This window comes from Haliotis rufescens, unplaced genomic scaffold (assembly GCF_023055435.1).
Source record: "Haliotis rufescens isolate VD_foot unplaced genomic scaffold, xgHalRufe1.0.p SCAF_17, whole genome shotgun sequence".
Taxonomy (NCBI): Eukaryota; Metazoa; Mollusca; class Gastropoda; order Lepetellida; family Haliotidae; genus Haliotis; species Haliotis rufescens.
In genome coordinates this window covers 11,368,050-11,388,004 of record NW_025963857.1, presented here as the reverse complement: position 1 = coordinate 11,388,004, position 19,955 = coordinate 11,368,050, and the positions used below count along the sequence as shown (strand labels likewise).

General features: G+C 45.4%; 1 protein-coding gene across 1 annotated transcript in view; it reads left to right on the top strand.

Annotated features, from left to right (window-relative positions):
• Positions 1-19,955, top strand: part of LOC124136118 (C3 and PZP-like alpha-2-macroglobulin domain-containing protein 8) — a 59,912-nt gene that overhangs the window by 35,245 nt on the left and 4,712 nt on the right. The window contains exons 28-34 of the mRNA XM_048397538.1: positions 3,804-3,975; positions 5,432-5,533; positions 5,710-5,887; positions 6,480-6,715; positions 7,040-7,201; positions 17,737-17,799; positions 18,278-18,417. Of these exons, the coding sequence (XP_048253495.1) occupies positions 3,804-3,975; positions 5,432-5,533; positions 5,710-5,887; positions 6,480-6,715; positions 7,040-7,201; positions 17,737-17,799; positions 18,278-18,417 (1,053 nt within the window). The remainder of the gene's footprint in view (positions 1-3,803; positions 3,976-5,431; positions 5,534-5,709; positions 5,888-6,479; positions 6,716-7,039; positions 7,202-17,736; positions 17,800-18,277; positions 18,418-19,955) is intronic.

The window sequence follows — 19,955 nt, the reverse complement described above, 5'->3', positions numbered from 1 at the left end:
GGTGAGTAGAGCGGTTGGCAGTGGACTCGTTATGAATGTATTAGGTGTTGAGATATAAATCGTGCCAGAACTACTTTCAGTCACAAACCCAGTCTGTGGTGAGTAGAGCGGTTGGCAGTGGACTCGTTATGAATGTATTAGGTGTTGAGATATAAATCGTGCCAGAACTACTTTCAGTCACAAACCCAGTCTGTGGTGAGTAGAGCGGTTGGCAGTGGACTCGTTATGAATGTATTAGGTGTTGAGATATAAATCGTGCCAGAACTACTTTCAGTCACAAACCCAGTCTGTGGTGAGTAGAGCGGTTGGCAGTGGACTCGTTATGAATGTATTGGGTGTTGAAATATACATCGTGCTGGAACTACTTTCAGTCACAAACCCAGTCTGTGTTGAGTAGAGCGGTTGGCAGTGGACTCGTTATGAATGTATTAGGTGTTGAAATATACATCGTGCTGGAACTACTTTCAGTCACATACCCAGTCTGTGGTGAGTAGAGAAGTTGGCAGTGGACTTGTTATGAATGTATTCCTTAGGTGTTGAAATATACATCGTGCTGGAACTACTTTCAGTCACAAACCCAGTCTGTGGTGAGTAGAGCGGTTGGCAGTGGACTCGTTATGAATGTATTAGGTGTTGAGATATAAATCGTGCCAGAACTACTTTCAGTCACAAACCCAGTCTGTGGTGAGTAGAGCGGTTGGCAGTGGACTCGTTATGAATGTATTAGGTGTTGAGATATAAATCGTGCCAGAACTACTTTCAGTCACAAACCCAGTCTGTGGTGAGTAGAGCGGTTGGCAGTGGACTCGTTATGAATGTATTGGGTGTTGAAATATACATCGTGCTGGAACTACTTTCAGTCACAAACCCAGTCTGTGTTGAGTAGAGCGGTTGGCAGTGGACTCGTTATGAATGTATTAGGTGTTGAAATATACATCGTGCTGGAACTACTTTCAGTCACATACCCAGTCTGTGGTGAGTAGAGAAGTTGGCAGTGGACTTGTTATGAATGTATTCCTTAGGTGTTGAAATATACATCGTGCTGGAACTACTTTCAGTCACAAACCCAGTCTGTGGTGAGTAGAGCGGTTGGCAGTGGACTCGTTATGAATGTATTAGGTGTTGAGATATAAATCGTGCCAGAACTACTTTCAGTCACAAACCCAGTCTGTGGTGAGTAGAGCGGTTGGCAGTGGACTCGTTATGAATGTATTAGGTGTTGAGATATAAATCGTGCCAGAACTACTTTCAGTCACAAACCCAGTCTGTGGTGAGTAGAGCGGTTGGCAGTGGACTCGTTATGAATGTATTAGGTGTTGAGATATAAATCGTGCCAGAACTACTTTCAGTCACAAACCCAGTCTGTGGTGAGTAGAGCGGTTGGCAGTGGACTCGTTATGAATGTATTAGGTGTTGAGATATAAATCGTGCCAGAACTACTTTCAGTCACAAACCCAGTCTGTGGTGAGTAGAGCGGTTGGCAGTGGACTCGTTATGAATGTATTGGGTGTTGAAATATACATCGTGCTGGAACTACTTTCAGTCACAAACCCAGTCTGTGGTGAGTAGAGCGGTTGGCAGTGGACTCGTTATGAATGTATTAGGTGTTGAGATATAAATCGTGCCAGAACTACTTTCAGTCACAAACCCAGTCTGTGGTGAGTAGAGCGGTTGGCAGTGGACTCGTTATGAATGTATTGGGTGTTGAAATATACATCGTGCTGGAACTACTTTCAGTCACAAACCCAGTCTGTGTTGAGTAGAGCGGTTGGCAGTGGACTCGTTATGAATGTATTAGGTGTTGAAATATACATCGTGCTGGAACTACTTTCAGTCACATACCCAGTCTGTGGTGAGTAGAGAAGTTGGCAGTGGACTTGTTATGAATGTATTCCTTAGGTGTTGAAATATACATCGTGCTGGAACTACTTTCAGTCACAAACCCAGTCTGTGGTGAGTAGAGCGGTTGGCAGTGGACTCGTTATGAATGTATTAGGTGTTGAGATATAAATCGTGCCAGAACTACTTTCAGTCACAAACCCAGTCTGTGGTGAGTAGAGCGGTTGGCAGTGGACTCGTTATGAATGTATTAGGTGTTGAGATATAAATCGTGCCAGAACTACTTTCAGTCACAAACCCAGTCTGTGGTGAGTAGAGCGGTTGGCAGTGGACTCGTTATGAATGTATTGGGTGTTGAAATATACATCGTGCTGGAACTACTTTCAGTCACAAACCCAGTCTGTGTTGAGTAGAGCGGTTGGCAGTGGACTCGTTATGAATGTATTAGGTGTTGAAATATACATCGTGCTGGAACTACTTTCAGTCACATACCCAGTCTGTGGTGAGTAGAGAAGTTGGCAGTGGACTTGTTATGAATGTATTCCTTAGGTGTTGAAATATACATCGTGCTGGAACTACTTTCAGTCACAAACCCAGTCTGTGGTGAGTAGAGCGGTTGGCAGTGGACTCGTTATGAATGTATTAGGTGTTGAGATATAAATCGTGCCAGAACTACTTTCAGTCACAAACCCAGTCTGTGGTGAGTAGAGCGGTTGGCAGTGGACTCGTTATGAATGTATTAGGTGTTGAGATATAAATCGTGCCAGAACTACTTTCAGTCACAAACCCAGTCTGTGGTGAGTAGAGCGGTTGGCAGTGGACTCGTTATGAATGTATTAGGTGTTGAGATATAAATCGTGCCAGAACTACTTTCAGTCACAAACCCAGTCTGTGGTGAGTAGAGCGGTTGGCAGTGGACTCGTTATGAATGTATTAGGTGTTGAGATATAAATCGTGCCAGAACTACTTTCAGTCACAAACCCAGTCTGTGGTGAGTAGAGCGGTTGGCAGTGGACTCGTTATGAATGTATTGGGTGTTGAAATATACATCGTGCTGGAACTACTTTCAGTCACAAACCCAGTCTGTGTTGAGTAGAGCGGTTGGCAGTGGACTCGTTATGAATGTATTAGGTGTTGAAATATACATCGTTCTGGAACTACTTTCAGTCACAAACCCAGTCTGTGGTGAGTAGAGCGGTTGGCAGTGGACTCGTTATGAATGTATTGGGTGTTGAAATATACATCGTGCTGGAACTACTTTCAGTCACAAACCCAGTCTGTGTTGAGTAGAGCGGTTGGCAGTGGACTCGTTATGAATGTATTAGGTGTTGAAATATACATCGTTCTGGAACTACTTTCAGTCACAAACCCAGTCTGTGGTGAGTAGAGCGGTTGGCAGTGGACTCGTTATAAATGTATTACTTAGGTGTTGAGATATAAATCGTGCCAGAACTACTTTCAGTCACAAACCCAGTCTGTGGTGAGTAGAGCGGTTGGCAGTGGACTTGTTATGAATGTATTACTTAGGTGTTGAAATATACATCGTGCCAGAACTACTTTCAGTCACATACCCAGTCTGTGGTGAGTAGAGAAGTTGGCAGTGGACTCGTTATGAATGTATTACTTAGGTGTTGAGATATAAATCGTGCCAGAACTACTTTCAGTCACAAACCCAGTCTGTGGTGAGTAGAGCGGTTGGCAGTGGACTTGTTATGAATGTATTAGGTGTTGAGATATAAATCGTGCCAGAACTACTTTCAGTCACATACCCAGTCTGTGTTGAGAAAAAAGATTGGCAATCGACTCGTTATGAATGTATTGAGTATGGAATTACTTTCAGAACCATCTGTAATGTGAATCAAGTGCCTGGTTACAATATATGAACAGCCAGTATCAATGTGGATTGTTGCTCTGTCTGGTCCAAACCCTGTGCAATCCATATTACTCACTGTTGTCTTACTTAGGGTGACGGCGTTCGTGGCCAAGAGTTTGCATCAGGGCAGGTTTGGAGAGTGGGAGCGTGACCTCTTCATCCCTCTCGAGCTCATCAATAAGATGGTGGTGTGGATCTGTCGTCAGCAGAATGAGACTGGTGCCTTCCATCCAGATTACTCTGTGGCATACGACAGGAAAATGGTGAGACTGTTTCTTTAAACACCTTCTCTTCACACTGATAGTCTTTTTATAAATTCTGTATGAAATGTAAAACTGTATTTGTAAATCAGTTCCAAAATATTGGATTAATGGCCCAAACAACGGCTGTACCCTACACACCAACCCACTCACTCATCCATCCACCCTCCCAAAACAAACAAACACTCTCACTCACTCACTCAAAGAACAAACCCACCAAATCTCCAACACATCTCACTCACCCAACCACTCATCCATCAACCCACTTATGCACCCACCCACCCACTCACCCATCCACTCACCCGTCCACTCATTCATCCACCTACCGTTTCACACTCATCCCCAACCAACCCTTCCATCCACTTATCCACCAACCTCCTCATCCATCCACTTATCCACCCACCTCCTCATCCAGCCACTTATCCATCCCCCCTTCTCATCCAGCCACTTATCCACCCCCCCTTCTCATTCAGCCACTTATCCACCCACCTCCTCATCCAGCCACTTATCCACCCACGTCCTCATCCAGCCACTTATCCACCCACCTCCTCATCCAGCCACTTATCCACCCACCTCCTCATCCAGCCACTTATCCACCCACCTCCTCATCCAGCCACTTATCCACCCACCTCCTCATCCAGCCACTTATCCACCCACCTCCTCATGCAGCCACTTATCCACCCATCTCCTCATGCAGCCACTTATCCACCCATCTCCTCATCCAGCCACTTATCCACCCACCTCCTCATCCAGCCACTTATCCACCCACCTCCTCATCCAGCCACTTATCCACCCACCTCCTCATCCATCCACTTATCCACCCACCTCCTCATCCAGCCACTTATCCACCCACCTCCTCATCCATCCACTTATCCACCCACCTCCTCATCCAGCCATCTATCCACCCACCTCCTCATCCAGCCACTTATCCACCCACCATCTCATCCAGCCACTTATCCACCCACCTCCTCATCCAGCCACTTATCCACCCACCTCCTCATGCAGCCACTTATCCACCCATCTCCTCATCCACCCACTTATCCACCCACCTCCTCATCCACCCACTTATCCACCCACCTCCTCATCCAGCCACTTATCCACCCATCTCCTCATCCAGCCACTTATCCACCCACCTCCTCATCCAGCCACTTATCCACCCACCTCCTCATCCAGCCACTTATCCACCCACCACCTCATCCAGCCACTTATCCACCCACCTCCTCATCCAGCCACTTATCCACCCACCTCCTCATCCAGCCACTTACCCACTCATCAATCCCCCCCACTCATCCCCCCAATCATCCACCCACCTCCTCATTCACCCGTCCCCTCACTCATCCACGCACTCATCCACGCACTCATCCACTCACTCATCCACTCACATATCCACCCACATATCCACCCTCTCATCCACCCAATCATCCACTCACTCACTCACTGACTGATGTTATCTGTGCAGGCTTCCGGTGACAATATCCTCAGCCAGAGAATGTATGACGACCCAATATCACTGACAGCGTACGTTCTCATAGCTCTGTACGAAACTACAGATGTTTCAGAGGTAAGTAAAAGATCATTAGAAATTTCAACACTTCTCAGAAAATTGTGATAATGCTTCACTTAGGGCTTTCCACCCACATTGATATGACATATGGTGATATAAGTAAAATGATCATCTCATCCGAGTTAATCCAATCTCACTCACGCCTCCTCAGCCAGAATACGCCTCTCTTCCAGGATGCACTGGCATGCTTGGACTCAGCCAGAGCCAATGCAGCGAACTACCTGGCCAATAAAGTGAGTGCCATCCCCTCCACGGCCACGTTCCAGCTGGCCATCACATCCTACGCCCTCTCCCTCAGCCAGGAGAAGAGTCGCACAGCCTTTGATAAACTCTGGGCTACCAGGAGATCAAGTAAGTGCTGGACAAACCTTCTAAGATAAAGTACTGACTAATATGTTGTGACATCAGTCACCTTGTTGCTACAGTGTACCAAGTCATATTCCCTACACATTATTCAAATTGGTTTTAGTTTCCATAACAACCAACAGGGCAGGATCAGTGCCTTGGTGCCATCCTACCCTGGTGGTGTGTGTTAGTGGGGGGGGGGGGGGGGGGGTGTGTGTGTCAGGATCAGTGCCTTGGTGCCATCCTACCCTCGTGGTGTGTGTTAGTGGGGGGGGGGGGGGCGGTAAGGATCAGTGCCTTGGTGCCATCCTACCCTGGTGGCGTGGATCATTGCTTGTAGTATTAATCACTGAATTGTCTGATCCAGACTAGGTTATTTACAGACTGTCATTATTCAGCTTGAATAAAGAGGATGTGACATTAAAAAAAAAGATCACTAGATACTGTTCCTTTGTGCCATACAATCAGATCATGTAACATTAATTAAAGCTTATCAACTTGTGAAAATGCCATATCATTGTTTGAGAAATACCTTTAGATTTTGTTTGTAAAAGAAAAATATATTAAAAAAGTTTAATATTTTGATTCTCTTTTTCAGGTACTGATACCTACTTTTCCAATGATGAAGTGCCTCCCAACCCGTCAGAAATTGTAAACACTGTTCGTTTCCTGAAGCCTCGCCAAGAACTTAGCAATGATGCCTACGCAGTGCAATCGACAGCATACGCTCTGATGGCATACATCAACAACAATGGCATCAAGTTCGAAAGGGATTCCATGATGCGCTGGCTCCAGACGATGAGGAACAGCATTGGAGGGTTTGCTTCTACACAGGTACTGTGCAGAGTTACTTCCCTTAATATTGTACGTTCGAATCCTTACACTTTGTTTCTGAAAATGTTTGTCAATGTGTGCTTGTGGTATTCATGAAAGTGGTAAATGTCTAAGATCGGCTTTCCTCCCACATTAAGCTGAAATTTTGTGATATAACTGCAATAATATTAAAAGCAGCATTGAACCAAACTGACACTCCATTGAGTGAAGTAGTTTCAGGAATGGATTGTTTCTTTTGTCCCCAAATGACTTTTGATTCCATTTGAAGAACTCCAATGTTCTGCACCGTGAAACTTCGACTACAATATTTCTCATCATTTTCAGGATACTCTGGTTGCCATGGAAGCATTGTTCCAGTTCACTCAAGTTGATCCCAACAGAAATGTCTTTGACATGATGGTGAAGTTAGAATCTACTGCTTCCCCAAATTGGGCTGAGATCCGATCCTTCACCAAGGCCAACTACACAAAACTGCAGAATGCCTACGTGAGTATTCAGCGGTGTTTGCGTTGTGTTCCAAAATAATGGGGTACCCTGTGACACGAGCGCTGCGAGCGCCATAAGCGCGAAGCTATCTAGGGGTGTTTGGGGGCATGTCCCCCAAGAAATTTTGTTAAATGTGGACCTGAAATGGTGAACTTTGGGCCATTCTGAGCATAAATAAGTGTGTGGTTAAAATCTTTAAGTCTCAGTTTTTATGGGTGTACACAAAACATCTTTGAAATCTTCATAGATTAGCCACTTGACTCTTTCAACACCAGTCAACCAGGAGCTTTATCTGCTGTGAAACCAAGTTCCCAGAGACTCTTGTGTGATAGATGAAGCCAACATTTATCAAGGAAATTATCTGCTTGTAAAACATTAGTCCTGCAACATGACTGGAATATATATAATTTTTTAACTTATCCTGCATTACTCCGTATTGCATTTACTGCTATGTTTGACAGAGAGACGAACTGTGTGAGATCCAGCTGCTGAAGAAAGTTGTCCCAACCAGCCCAGGAGGCAGCGCCCTCTCACAGTCGGCACGTGACCCGGAAGTCATGACGTCACACAAAAAGACATAACTGCTTTGTCACCTCCACGGACGGACGTACTTTGTATCCCTTGTGGAAATTAAAGCTTATTATTTGTTTTTTATATTTTGCGTGTTTCTACATTCATTATATGCTGCTACATTGTTACCTGATATGGGCCGTGACCTTAGGGTCTTCCCATTCGTAAATTGTAACGTTTATCGCTCGTCTGTGGCTCACGTCACAGTAATTTACGGGCGCAATGTTGTTCCCGCCATTTTGTTTTCTTTCCCGCCATTTTGGCCATTCACCACGTGGCCACGTAATGTCGTGTTCTGCGTTTTGAATTCTCTCTTTGGCTTGGGTAATACATTACATTTATGTATGTTGTTTTGGTGTGCTTGAAGCCTTGCCTTTTCGCTACCTCTCAGCGTAATTGTTTCTTCTCATAAACTTCAATATAATACGAAGTTTATGAGTTACATTATGTCTCCCGTACTCTGTGGTTTTGCCACATGGTTACGTGTTTGCTTAAGGCTTTGCCTTTTCGCTCCCTTTTAGCGTACTTGTTTATCTCATAAACTTTAATAAAATATACTGTTTTTGAGTTACTTTATGCTTCCCATACTTTGTGATTGGCCACACATTATGCTTCCCGCACTTTGTGGCTTTGCCACATAGTTATGTTTTGCTTAAATTCCAGATTTTCTGCCTCGCTGCACTTGTTTCCGCGGGAACAAATCTGGTCGGGGCCGCCCCTTTCTGCCGTGATTGTACGACGCCCTGTACTTTCACAAGGCAGTGCCGATGTTGCAGTCATTCGTAGCTGTGATCCTTCAGCTCATGCGAGTATCCAGGACACACCTCGCTCAACGTGCTCGTCGACCCCCACCTACGTTGACGGCAGCAGCGCTCAGCGGAGCTTCACGGCGGCTCCCAACGTAGAGTCTGCCTCCCATGGCACGACATACGACCGTTCACGGTCTCCTACTCCACTGGCGGCTCCAGCGCTCCCAACGTAGAGTCTGCCTCCCCTGGCACGACATACGACCGTTCACGGTCTCCTACTCCACCGGCGGCTCCAGCGCTCCCAACGTAGAGTCTGCCTCCCCTGGCACGACATACGACCGTTCACGGTCTCCAACACCGTCAACGCTGATGTCTCCGGCGCCCCCGGCGCCTCCGATGACTCGGCGCCTCTGATGACGCGGCGCCTCCGGCGCCTCTGATGACACGGCGCTCACGGCGCTCACGGCGCCTCTGATGACGCGGCGCCTCCGGCGCCTCTGATGACTCGGCGCCTCCGATGTCTCGGCGCTCCCGGCGCCTCTGATGACTCGGCGCTACCGGCGCCTCTGATGACTCGGCGCTCAACAAGCTTCATGACTTGTTCATGACAAGCTGTTGACTCGGCGCCTCCGATGACTCGGCGCCACCGGCGCCGCTGATGTCTCCGCGCTCCGGCGCCTCCGCATCCTCTGATGTCTTCGGCGCTCAACAAGCTTCAGATCAACAAGCTTTATCAAGCTCAGATCAACGAGCCGACCATCTGATCTTCTACTGCGGCTTAAGGGGCATCATCGGCAATCGCCTCCCCGGCGCCACTGCCCTCTTCTCTTGCTGCCGTCTCATAACTCGTCACACGGAGAAGCATGGTGAAACAACTGTCGCCGCTCCTTTCGCTACTCTCCCGTCGGTCTTCGGGATCGTAAATATCGTTCTACTTCCTGGGTGGAATCATTTCAACCAATAGACAGTTGGTCTGATTCAACTTGCCCACTGAGACGTTATCCATAATCCCGTCGTTTAAAGCGCTATGATTCCGGAGAGATGACCTGCGGGTTTCCATCGAAACAGAGCGTCATGTGAACAGCGTCTGTATCAGATTCGACGACGACATCCACTTACAAAGAGTTTACTTCGTCGACATCGCAGACATCAACGCTGTTCTACCCTACCCTAGCGCCAGCGTTCCTTAGAGAGACTCTTCCTCGGCGCTCCCCGGGTTTTGCACGACGCCCATGGGGTTCCGTGTTTTATCGCAAAACTCGGGTACACCACTTTATCGTCTCTCACACAGTTCATTGAGGATTGTCTGTGTGTGGAGTTTGCACCTCAGTTCCGACTCCAAGGCGGTTTTCTCGGCTACTGCGCAGAGTGATTTACATGTCACGTGTCAAGTACTCGGACTGTCAACAACTCCGACCGGATTTAGGTCAACTTACCATGGCAAGGGGTGCCATGTATTTCTACAGATTGGTTTCCATGTCTACCTGTACGCTTGGTGATACCACTCAACCAGGCGCCTGTCGCAGTCCATCCATGCACGGATGTTGGAAACAATAGACCTCCTCTACCAACACGGCTGTCACGAGGAACCTTGTTTCATCAACCCTTCGCTATAAGAACGATAGCGCCTATAGGCGTTCAAGGGATGGAAGAGATCGCCTTCCTTCGTCCGGTTTGATCTTTTCGACTACGACACCTTCCTATCTTCCGCCTTGACTACCGGACACAGTGTCGATTTGATACTTAAAGTCCCTCGGCCGTCCCACTGACCCCTGTTGCATACCTGCCTCGTATCGTGTTGTCGTCCTCCATCGTCACCTTGATATAAGAACAGGAGTACTTATACGCCGCTTCAGGGATGAAAACGATCTCATTACTTCGTGCAATGGCCATATTGCCTCGACTTCCTACTACCCGGTTACGTCGATGCCCCGGCGGTCGATTGTGAAGCAGGTTTACTTCGTCTACTTGAGGTTGGCTCGCAGGCGATCACACCTTTTTCCGAATCGTACCGACGGTACGCAATCGCAGACCCCTGTTGCTGACTACCTCCCCTGCCACCTTGTCAGTGGCTAGTGGCCCACGCCAGCCCACATTGTGACCACCTGTGATCCAGAGATCAACACCATTGGCACAGCAACAGCCTCGAGATAAATGCTTATCCAGGACGGCACTTGCTGACAGTGCATTCTCGGTCACGCCCTGTTGATCGTGTCCACTGACGACGTCACCGTAGTGTGGTGTTTGCGGACCCAGAGTTCTCGCCCCTCTCCCGGCGCCACAAACTCGACCGGCGCACCCGAGAATCACCATCTTCGGCGTTCCAGGCGCCTCAAGCTCTCCGACGCCTCACGCTCTCCGGCGCCTCGGGCCAGACTATGTGAAACGGTCGACACCCCAACCCTAGATCTGTTTGCCTCATATCTGAATGTGGCCAGCTGTCGTCTTCCATTCCACCTGTGCCGGATACGACCGCTGTGGCAGTCGAAACCTTCCATCGTTCCTGAGAAGGATTACGCGCGTACGCTTTTACGACTCCGGTTCTCCCTCCCACGGTTCTTCAGAGATCCAGGCCACTCGACCCCTGCCATTGACTTTGGTCTCGCCTTATTGGTCAGCCAGAAGTTGGGTTATCGACCTCCGAAACATAGCCAGAGACAACCCCTGGAACTTCCGGTGTGGTCCAACCTTCTGCTCCATCCACACGGTCTGTTAGAATGAGAAGCCACACCCTCATACCCGCATGTTATCGTCTGCACGCCTGACACACATGCAGAAAGCCAAGGGCTATTCGGCTAGAGCGACCAAGGCTATTGCTTCAGCCCACCGTCCATCTACAGGGGGACTGTATGCTGATAAATGATGCTTGTTCCAGGCATTTTGTTCTGACAAACACCAGGATCCGATGACAGCGTCACCGCAGATCCTGGATCAGTTCCTTCTGTACTTGTGTAGCACCCATCGGTTGAAGGGCTTACCACCCCCACATACCTGGTCGCCATCTACTCCGTTCTGGCCATCCCGGACGATCGGAGAAAGACGAAAATTCCCGACCTACGGGCCTGGCTGCGCTCGTTCAGTCTTGAAGACCTGAAGACCAAGTTTGGACCGCCTGCGTTGGATCTGAATGTGGTCTTCAACGCCCTTCGAACCACTCCCCTCGTCTTCCTTCTACGACCTTAAGTAGAAGACGGGTGTTTCTACTGGTTTTGACTACTGCCGCTCGAGTCCATGTACAGCACGCCCTCGACGTCTCCCATGCCCGGTTCGAATGCGGTACCCAGGGCGCCGTTCATCATGGACCGTACTGGGACGTCAGCGTAAAGACTCAACTCCCAGGACAGCCTGATTGATCATTCCTTGTCCCCTCCCCCCTCGTCCAGTGCGGGTGCCGAGGATGAGGATGAGCGTCATTATGCCCAGTAAGGGCACTGAAGGTTATTCTACGATCTAAAGACTGCCGCAAGTCTAGGAAACACCTTTTTCTGCCGGTCTCCCCTTCGTCGCTGTCGTTGGTCAGCCGGAATACTTTTCCCTGTGGCTCCGGGCGGTCATCCTTAAAGCGTATGAGCCGCCGGATTGGACCCTCCCCCCAAAGGCTATTACCTGAAATAAAATGAGATCAGGGCGATCGTATTTACACTGGTTCTTCACGGTATACTGTTCCATCCCGTCGTTCAGGGAAGCCTGTTCGTGGCGATCGGACACCGCCTTCACCAACCACTACTTCCGTGATGTAGCCTTGAAAGTTGTCGCCGGCGTTCACAGTTTTGGTCCCTGGTTGTAGCCCAACAGGTCATCTATCTCCGACGCCACTGATTCTCCGATACCCTGAGCGGGGCCCGTCGACCTCTCTGGTGTTTATCACCCCAGACGAGACGGCTCTCTTGCGTTCCGCATTCGCTCTTAGGTCAGTTTTAGTTTTGGGTTACCCGACTCATTCTATTGCTGTCACCTATCCGGGTTTTACTTTTTGCATCAACTCTCGTTTCCTGACGACAGGAATGGTAGTAGATGTGGACACCGGCGCCGACGCCAACGCCGCTGCTTCTCTGGTACCTGGGCGGTGCCCGTCGACCTCACCGGTGTTCCTTGCCTCCAGCCTAGAGGGCTCTCCTGCGTTTCGCATTCGCTCTTGGGATTGGTCGTAGATTTTGCCGCCGACGCCGCTGATTCTTCGATTCCCCGAGCGGGGCCCGTCGAACTCTCTGGTGTTTATCACCTCAGATTAGCTCTAGGTTCTACTGCGTTTCGCTTTCGCTCTTCGGTAAGTTATATATTTTGGCTACACGCCTCATTGTATTTCGGTTACCTATTCGGGCGTTTCGTTTTTGCATCGACTCTTGTTTCCTGAAGAAAGGAATGGTCGTAGATGTTCCGGTCATCACTTGTATGCGGTGCGGATTCATCGGACCTTGACGAGGGTTTAATATGGTTCACATCTGCAAGTATGCCCACCGGCCAAGCCGTCTGATAAAGATGCAATACGGAGTAATGCAGGATAAGTTAAAAAATTTAGTAAAATCTAAATATTTTTTACATTTGTATACTTATCCTGCATTACGAAGTCTAAGTGCCCTCCCTTTCGCTACGCTACCTCCCCACGAAGTTTCAGATGTTATGTTTAAAGCAGTTATGTCTTTTTGTGTGACGTCATGACTTCCGGGTCACGTGCCGACTGTGAGAGGGCGCTGCCTCCTGGGCTGGTTGGGACAACTTTCTTCAGCAGCTGGATCTCACACAGTTAGTCTCTCTGTCAAACATAGCAGTAAATGCAATACGGAGTAATGCAGGATAAGTATACAAATGTAAAAAATATTTAGATTTTACTAATTTTGTGAAAACAACACCAATCTAGAAACGTATACAAAAGCAAGTCAAGCCAGCTCTAGCTAGGAAATCAGCATAGGGGAAATTATATATTTATTTTTAGAGTCGAGAAGGGTATTGTGTAATATAATATTTCATAGACTAAATGTTAGTATAGTAAAACATCTTTGCAGCTACATGTTATACACCATTTGAAAGGTCTAATCCTACTGTTTATACATATTTATGTTAATCACATTATTTAAATAAAGTATTTACAACTCAAGTAAGTTGTAAATAAAAACAAATGTAAGCTAACACATTCAAAAGTCCAGATTGAGGACCAAGGAAGGGTAAATTTGACAATTTTTGTAAAATATAAACAAACATAAAATCCACTTTCCAATTTCTTTTTTATTTTCATTGTTTACCTGATCGGAAAAGTATTTTATAAATAATTGTAAATAGTATCTGTCATCACCAATTTCTGGATACCTGCGGCTGTCAGTAACATGAAGAAATAGTCCGTTTTCGAAGCTTCGTATTACAAAGTTTATTTTTTTATCTACACAAACCTCGCAAAGTCTTTTCGTCGCTGTAAGTTTGTCACGTGCTTTCTTGCCGATATCTGCTACGAGGGTGGTGATTGGTCAAACTAGAGTACATGACCTAAGGCTGTCAATCAACTCCAGCAATGGCACGTGTGTAATCAAAGATTTTGACGAAAGGTTTTTGTTATTCTGAACGTTTCAAGCAGGAAACTCGCGATCTATATTAAAAACATGGAACTTCGTGGATGTATCGTGCTAGGTTAGGAGCTGTGACCTAGGTTTTTCAGGCATATTGGAAACATCGTATCAGAGCCGAGATGTCATTTTAATTTACATTATACGCGATCGCACGAAAAGATTGAAATAATAACTTAGCTGTAAGTTCGACAACTTATAGATATATTTTGGTTGATGTTATTTATTACTTTGTATACTAGATTTAAAGATTTGCTTGAAACGTCTTTGTTTTGCACTTTGACATGTTCGATGTGGACCCGTTGTCGAAGTGTGTGTCCGAGAATTTTATTTTCAATAACATCGCGGAAATAGTGAATCATTTGATCTTTCGATAAAAAAATGATAAATTGAAATGGAATACGTATTTCAGACATTGTGAAATGTGATTGATTTAATAAATGAATGATATGACAGGTAGGTTCATAAAAATATATAAAGGCTACCCTTTATTTTGACGTGACTACGACATGGCTGGATTACCGGCCTGCGGTGTCTGGGGACTCGAGGCTTCTTGGCTGGTGAACCGGCCTACGGTGTTGAAAGAGTATATTGGCTCTTCAAGCAAACTTTCTTGAAACCTATTTTTCTTTTGACAAAGTTTCGGTGATGCCATTTGGACCTTAGTCCTTGACATTGACAAAATACTCTTAACAAGGTCTGCGATTGGCTTACGTTTCTATTTCCATTTTGTAACCAATCAGCGATGCCATTACGGACATGACATGGAAGAGAAACGTCATCGGATACCTCTCAGTTTCCCGCGTTCCCGCCGAAATCTGGCTAGCACCGGAACCCAGCGAATATTGGATACATATTATCACGTGGGTTTTGGGAACGAGAGAAACACGAAACAAAACAACAATAAGTTATGCGTGAAGTGAACTTTTTTCAAAATGAAATAACGCGTAAGGGGGAAGCGTGAAGGTTGTTTTTTTTGGGGTCGTATTTTTTTTCAGTGCGTATTTTTGTATATGGGACGCCGTAAACGCAAACACTGTTCAGCCATTGCATTGTAGGCTCAAAGCATGGATGGACCAAGGGTCTAAGGCAGAGTTCTGTCCCTTAGTCATGTCAGGATCAGAATGCCTCCACTTGCCTTTATTATGATCTTGGTTTGTCAGCACCTCTCTCAGTCCTTTTCAATTTCACCAGAGTGGTAAAGGTTCCAACGAACAGAGCATCTGATTGGCTTAGGTTCCGGGAATTTTGGAAGTACTTCTTTTCGGTAGCTCCCATTCAATTTTTATTACTCATCTCAATACCAGACCTGACTTGGAACCAAACTGCGTTTCTGTTTTGCATAAGACATGTGACCTTCTAGGCCATTGAAAATGGCGGAAAACTTGGCATTCTGTCATAAAGCTTATTTTACAAGTAGGGGCGGTGGGGTCGCCGAGTGGGTAAAGCTTTTGCTCGTCACGCTGAAGAGTCGGGTTCAATTCCCCACATCAGTAGAATGTGTGAAGCCCATTTCTGGTATCCCCTGTCGTGATATTGCTGGAAACCATACCAGGCGTAAAACCATACTCACTAACTCACTCACTATTTTACATGCAAGGTTTTGACCGGCCCAGACAAGAGGTATTTCATACATATGTGGTTTTTATGACAGCAAGAGATATTTGATGCTTAAATGGTTGTTATGACAGCAAGAGGTATTTGATACTTAAATGGTTGTTATAACAGCAAGAGGTATTTGATGCTTATATGGTTGTTATGACAGCAAGAGGTATTTGATGCTTAAATGGTTGTTATAACAGCAAGAGGTATTTGATGCTTAAATGGTTGTTATAACAGCAAGAGGTATTTGATGCTTACATGGTTGTTATGGCAGCAATAGGTATTTGATGCTTAAATGGTTGTTATGACAGCAAGAGGTATTTGATGCTTACATGGTTGTTATAACAGCAAGAGGTATTTGATGCTTATATGGTTGTTATAACAGCAAGAGGTATTTGATGCTTATATGGTTGTTATAACAGCAAGAGGTATTTGATGCTTAAATGGTTGTTATAACAGCAAGAGGTATTTGATGCTTACATGGTTGTTATGGCAGCAAGAGGTATTTGATGCTTAAATGGTTGTTATGACAGCAAGAGGTATTTGATGCTTAAATGGTTGTTATAACAGCAAGAGGTATTTGATGCTTACATGGTTGTTATAACAGCAAGAGGTATTTGATGCTTATATGGTTGTTATAACAGCAAGAGGTATTTGATGCTTATATGGTTGTTATAACAGCAAGAGGTATTTGATGCTTACATGGTTGTTATAACAGCAAGAGGTATTTGATGCTTACATGGTTGTTATAACAGCAAGAGGTATTTGATGCTTATATGGTTGTTATAACAGCAAGAGGTATTTGATGCTTACATGGCTGTTATAACAGCAAGAGGTTTTTGATGCTTATATGGTTATAACAGCAAGAGGTATTTGATGCTTATATGGTTGTTATAACAGCAAGAGGTATTTGATGCTTACATGGTTGTTATAACAGCAAGAGGTATTTGATGCTTATATGGTTGTTATAACAGCAAGAGGTATTTGATGCTTATATGGTTGTTATAACAGCAAGAGGTATTTGATGCTAAAAATGGCTGTTATAACAGCAAGAGGTATTTGATGCTTATATGGTTGTTATAACAGCAAGAGGTATTTGATGCCTATATGGTTGTTATAACAGCAAGAGGTATTTGATGCTTATATGGTTGTTATAACAGCAATAGGTATTTGATGCTTATATGGTTGTTATAACAGCAAGAGGTATTTGATGCTTATATGGTTGTTATAACAGCAAGAGGTATTTGATGCTTATATGGTTGTTATAACAGCAAGAGGTATTTGATGCTTATATGGTTGTTATAACAGCAAGAGGTATTTGATGCTTACATGGTTGTTATAACAGCAAGAGGTATTTGATGCTTATATGGTTGTTATAACAGCAAGAGGTATTTGATGCCTATATGGTTGTTATAACAGCAAGAGGTATTTGATGCTTAAATGGTTGTTATAACAGCAAAGGTATTTGATGCTTACATGGTTGTTATAACAGCAAGAGTTATTTGATGCTTATATGGTTGTTATAACAGCAAAGGTATTTGATGCTTACATGGTTGTTATAACAGCAAGAGGTATTTGATGCTTATATGGTTGTTATAACAGCAAGAGGTATTTGATGCTTATATCGTTGTTATAACAGCAAGAGGTATTTGATGCTTATATGGTTGTTATAACAGCAAGAGGTATTTGATGCTTATATGGATGTTATAACAGCAAGAGGTACTTGATGCTTATATGGTTGTTATAACCGGACTAAAAGAGTTCCTTATATCCTTCAGTTTGTTATAAAGCTTTCATAGTTTTATGGTTGACCTGTGGAGGACATTTCCAAATTTGACACATCATTAGGAATTCCCTATTTTTGACTTGTACCATATTTTTTTTGGTGAACAATTGACTTGCCCTTGCATGTGTTTGTGACAGGTGACATCATCACTATTTGCATTGACATTGTCAGAATCATACCACGCTTTTCGTACAGATTTCTTATGATTACGGAAATGTTTGTCACTTTTGTTGAATGTTGCTGTAGGTATTTAGAATCTTGTTGTGTTTCCAGCTTCCTATTGTGTACGGTGCCATGAAGATCCTGGCCCAGGGCACAGGTCGTGCCCTAATGCAGGTATGTAATAGCTACATGTTCCAGGGCATATTAAGAGCAGAATGGGCCCCAGACGAGCATTTAGTGTCAAGGCTAAAATGTTTTACCAATGCCCTGGTGCATAACAATTTATGTGGTGCTGTGTCAGCACTAAGTAACAGTTAACAGTAAGACTTGTATGCATTGTTGACTTGCATCCAGGCTATGTGAAATGTTCTACCTTGCATGTGACTTCAATGCAGCCTAGACCGCCTCCGTGGTCCAGTGGTAGACCGTCCGCCCGGAGACAGTAGGTCAGGGGTTTGATCCCTGACAGTGTCATAACAACAATCGTTAATAGATGGTACTTGTTGTTATCCTGTCTGGCGCTCGACATGCATGCATGTTGCTATATAAGTGCAATAATCTTGGAGGCAACGTTAAACCAATTCTCACCCCACCTCACCCCACCTCACCTCACCTCACCTCACCTCACCTCACCTCACCATGTTTACTGCAGCTGACAACCACCGTGAATGTTGAGTATCCAATCCTGCTGAAACCAACACAGGACGGAATTAAGTTCTTTGACCTGATGATAGACTACATCCAGTTCTCGGGAAGGAACGCCTCTATCATGGAGATGTCTCCTTGTGTCAGGTGAGTTAACTAGCATTCCTCCGACACTCAGCTTGGTCTAACTGTATTCCTCCAACACTCAGCTTGGTCTAACTGTATTCCTCCAACACTCAGCTTGGTCTAACTGCATTCCTCCAACACTCAACTTGGTCTAACTGTAATCCTCCAACACTCAACTTGGTCTAACTGTATTCCTCCAACACTCAGCTTGGTCTAACTGTAATCCTCCAACACTCAACTTGGTCTAACTGTATTACTCCAACGCTCAACTTGGTCTAACTGTAATCCTCTGACACTCAGCTTGGTCTAACTGTATTCCTCTGACACTCAGCTTGGTGTAACTGTATTCCTCAGACACTCAGCTTGGTGTAACTGTATTGCCTCAACACTCAGCTTGGTCTAACTGCATTCCTCCAACACTCAGCTTGGTGTAACTGTATTCCTCTGACACTCAGCTTGGTGTAACTGTATTCCTCCGACACTCAGCTTGGTGTAACTGTAATCCTCCAACACTCAACTTGGTCTAACTGCAGTTACTTCCCTTTACATGCGCACTGCTTTACTGTGCATCTTGTCTTACGGTCATGGTGGCAATAGGAGTTTGATTGCTTGTTTATGTAGGGAGGCCCTGTCCAAGATCTATACACAACTGTTTATTTGGTAACATGCTTGTTTGAAAAAGGGAAAAAAAGAACCACACTGCCTGTCCACACTATATTTTTAAAAGTCATTGCCATGTTGTAATGAATGCCATGTGTCTGACAGCTGGGGGTACACAGTGGTGGTCTGTCACGTCATGTGTCCTCAACAATGACAATGTTGTAATGAATGCTATGTGTCTGACAGCTGGGAGTACACGGTGGTGGTCTGTCACGTCATGTGTCCTCAACACTGACAATGTTGTAATGAATGCCATGTGTCTGACAGCTGGGAGTACACGGTGGTGGTCTGCCACATCATGTGTCCTCAACACTGACAATGTTGTAATGAATGCTATGTGTCTGACAGCTGGGGGTACACGGTGGTGGTCTGCCACATCATGTGTCCTCAACAATGACAATGTTGTAATGAATGCCATGTCTCTGACAACTGGGAGTACATGGTGGTGGTCTGCCACATAATGTGTCCTCAACAATGACAATGTTGTAATGAATGCCATGTGTCTGACAGCTGGGAGTACATGGTGGTGGTCTGCCACATAATGTGTCCTCAACAATGACAATGTTGTAATGAATGCCATGTGTCTGACAACTGGGAGTACATGGTGGTGGTCTGCCACATAATGTGTCCTCAACACTGACAATGTTGTAATGAATGCCATGTGTCTGACAGCTGGGAGTACACGGTGGTGGTCTGGCACGTCATGTGTCCTCAACAATTACAATGTTGTAATGAATGCTATGTGTCTCACAGCTGGGAGTACACGGTGGTGGTCTGTCAAGTCGTGTGTCCTCAACAATTACAATGTTGTAATGAATGCCATGTGTCTGACAGCTGGGAGTACACGATGGTGGTCAGTCACGTCATGTGTCCCCAACAATGACAATGTTGTAATGAAT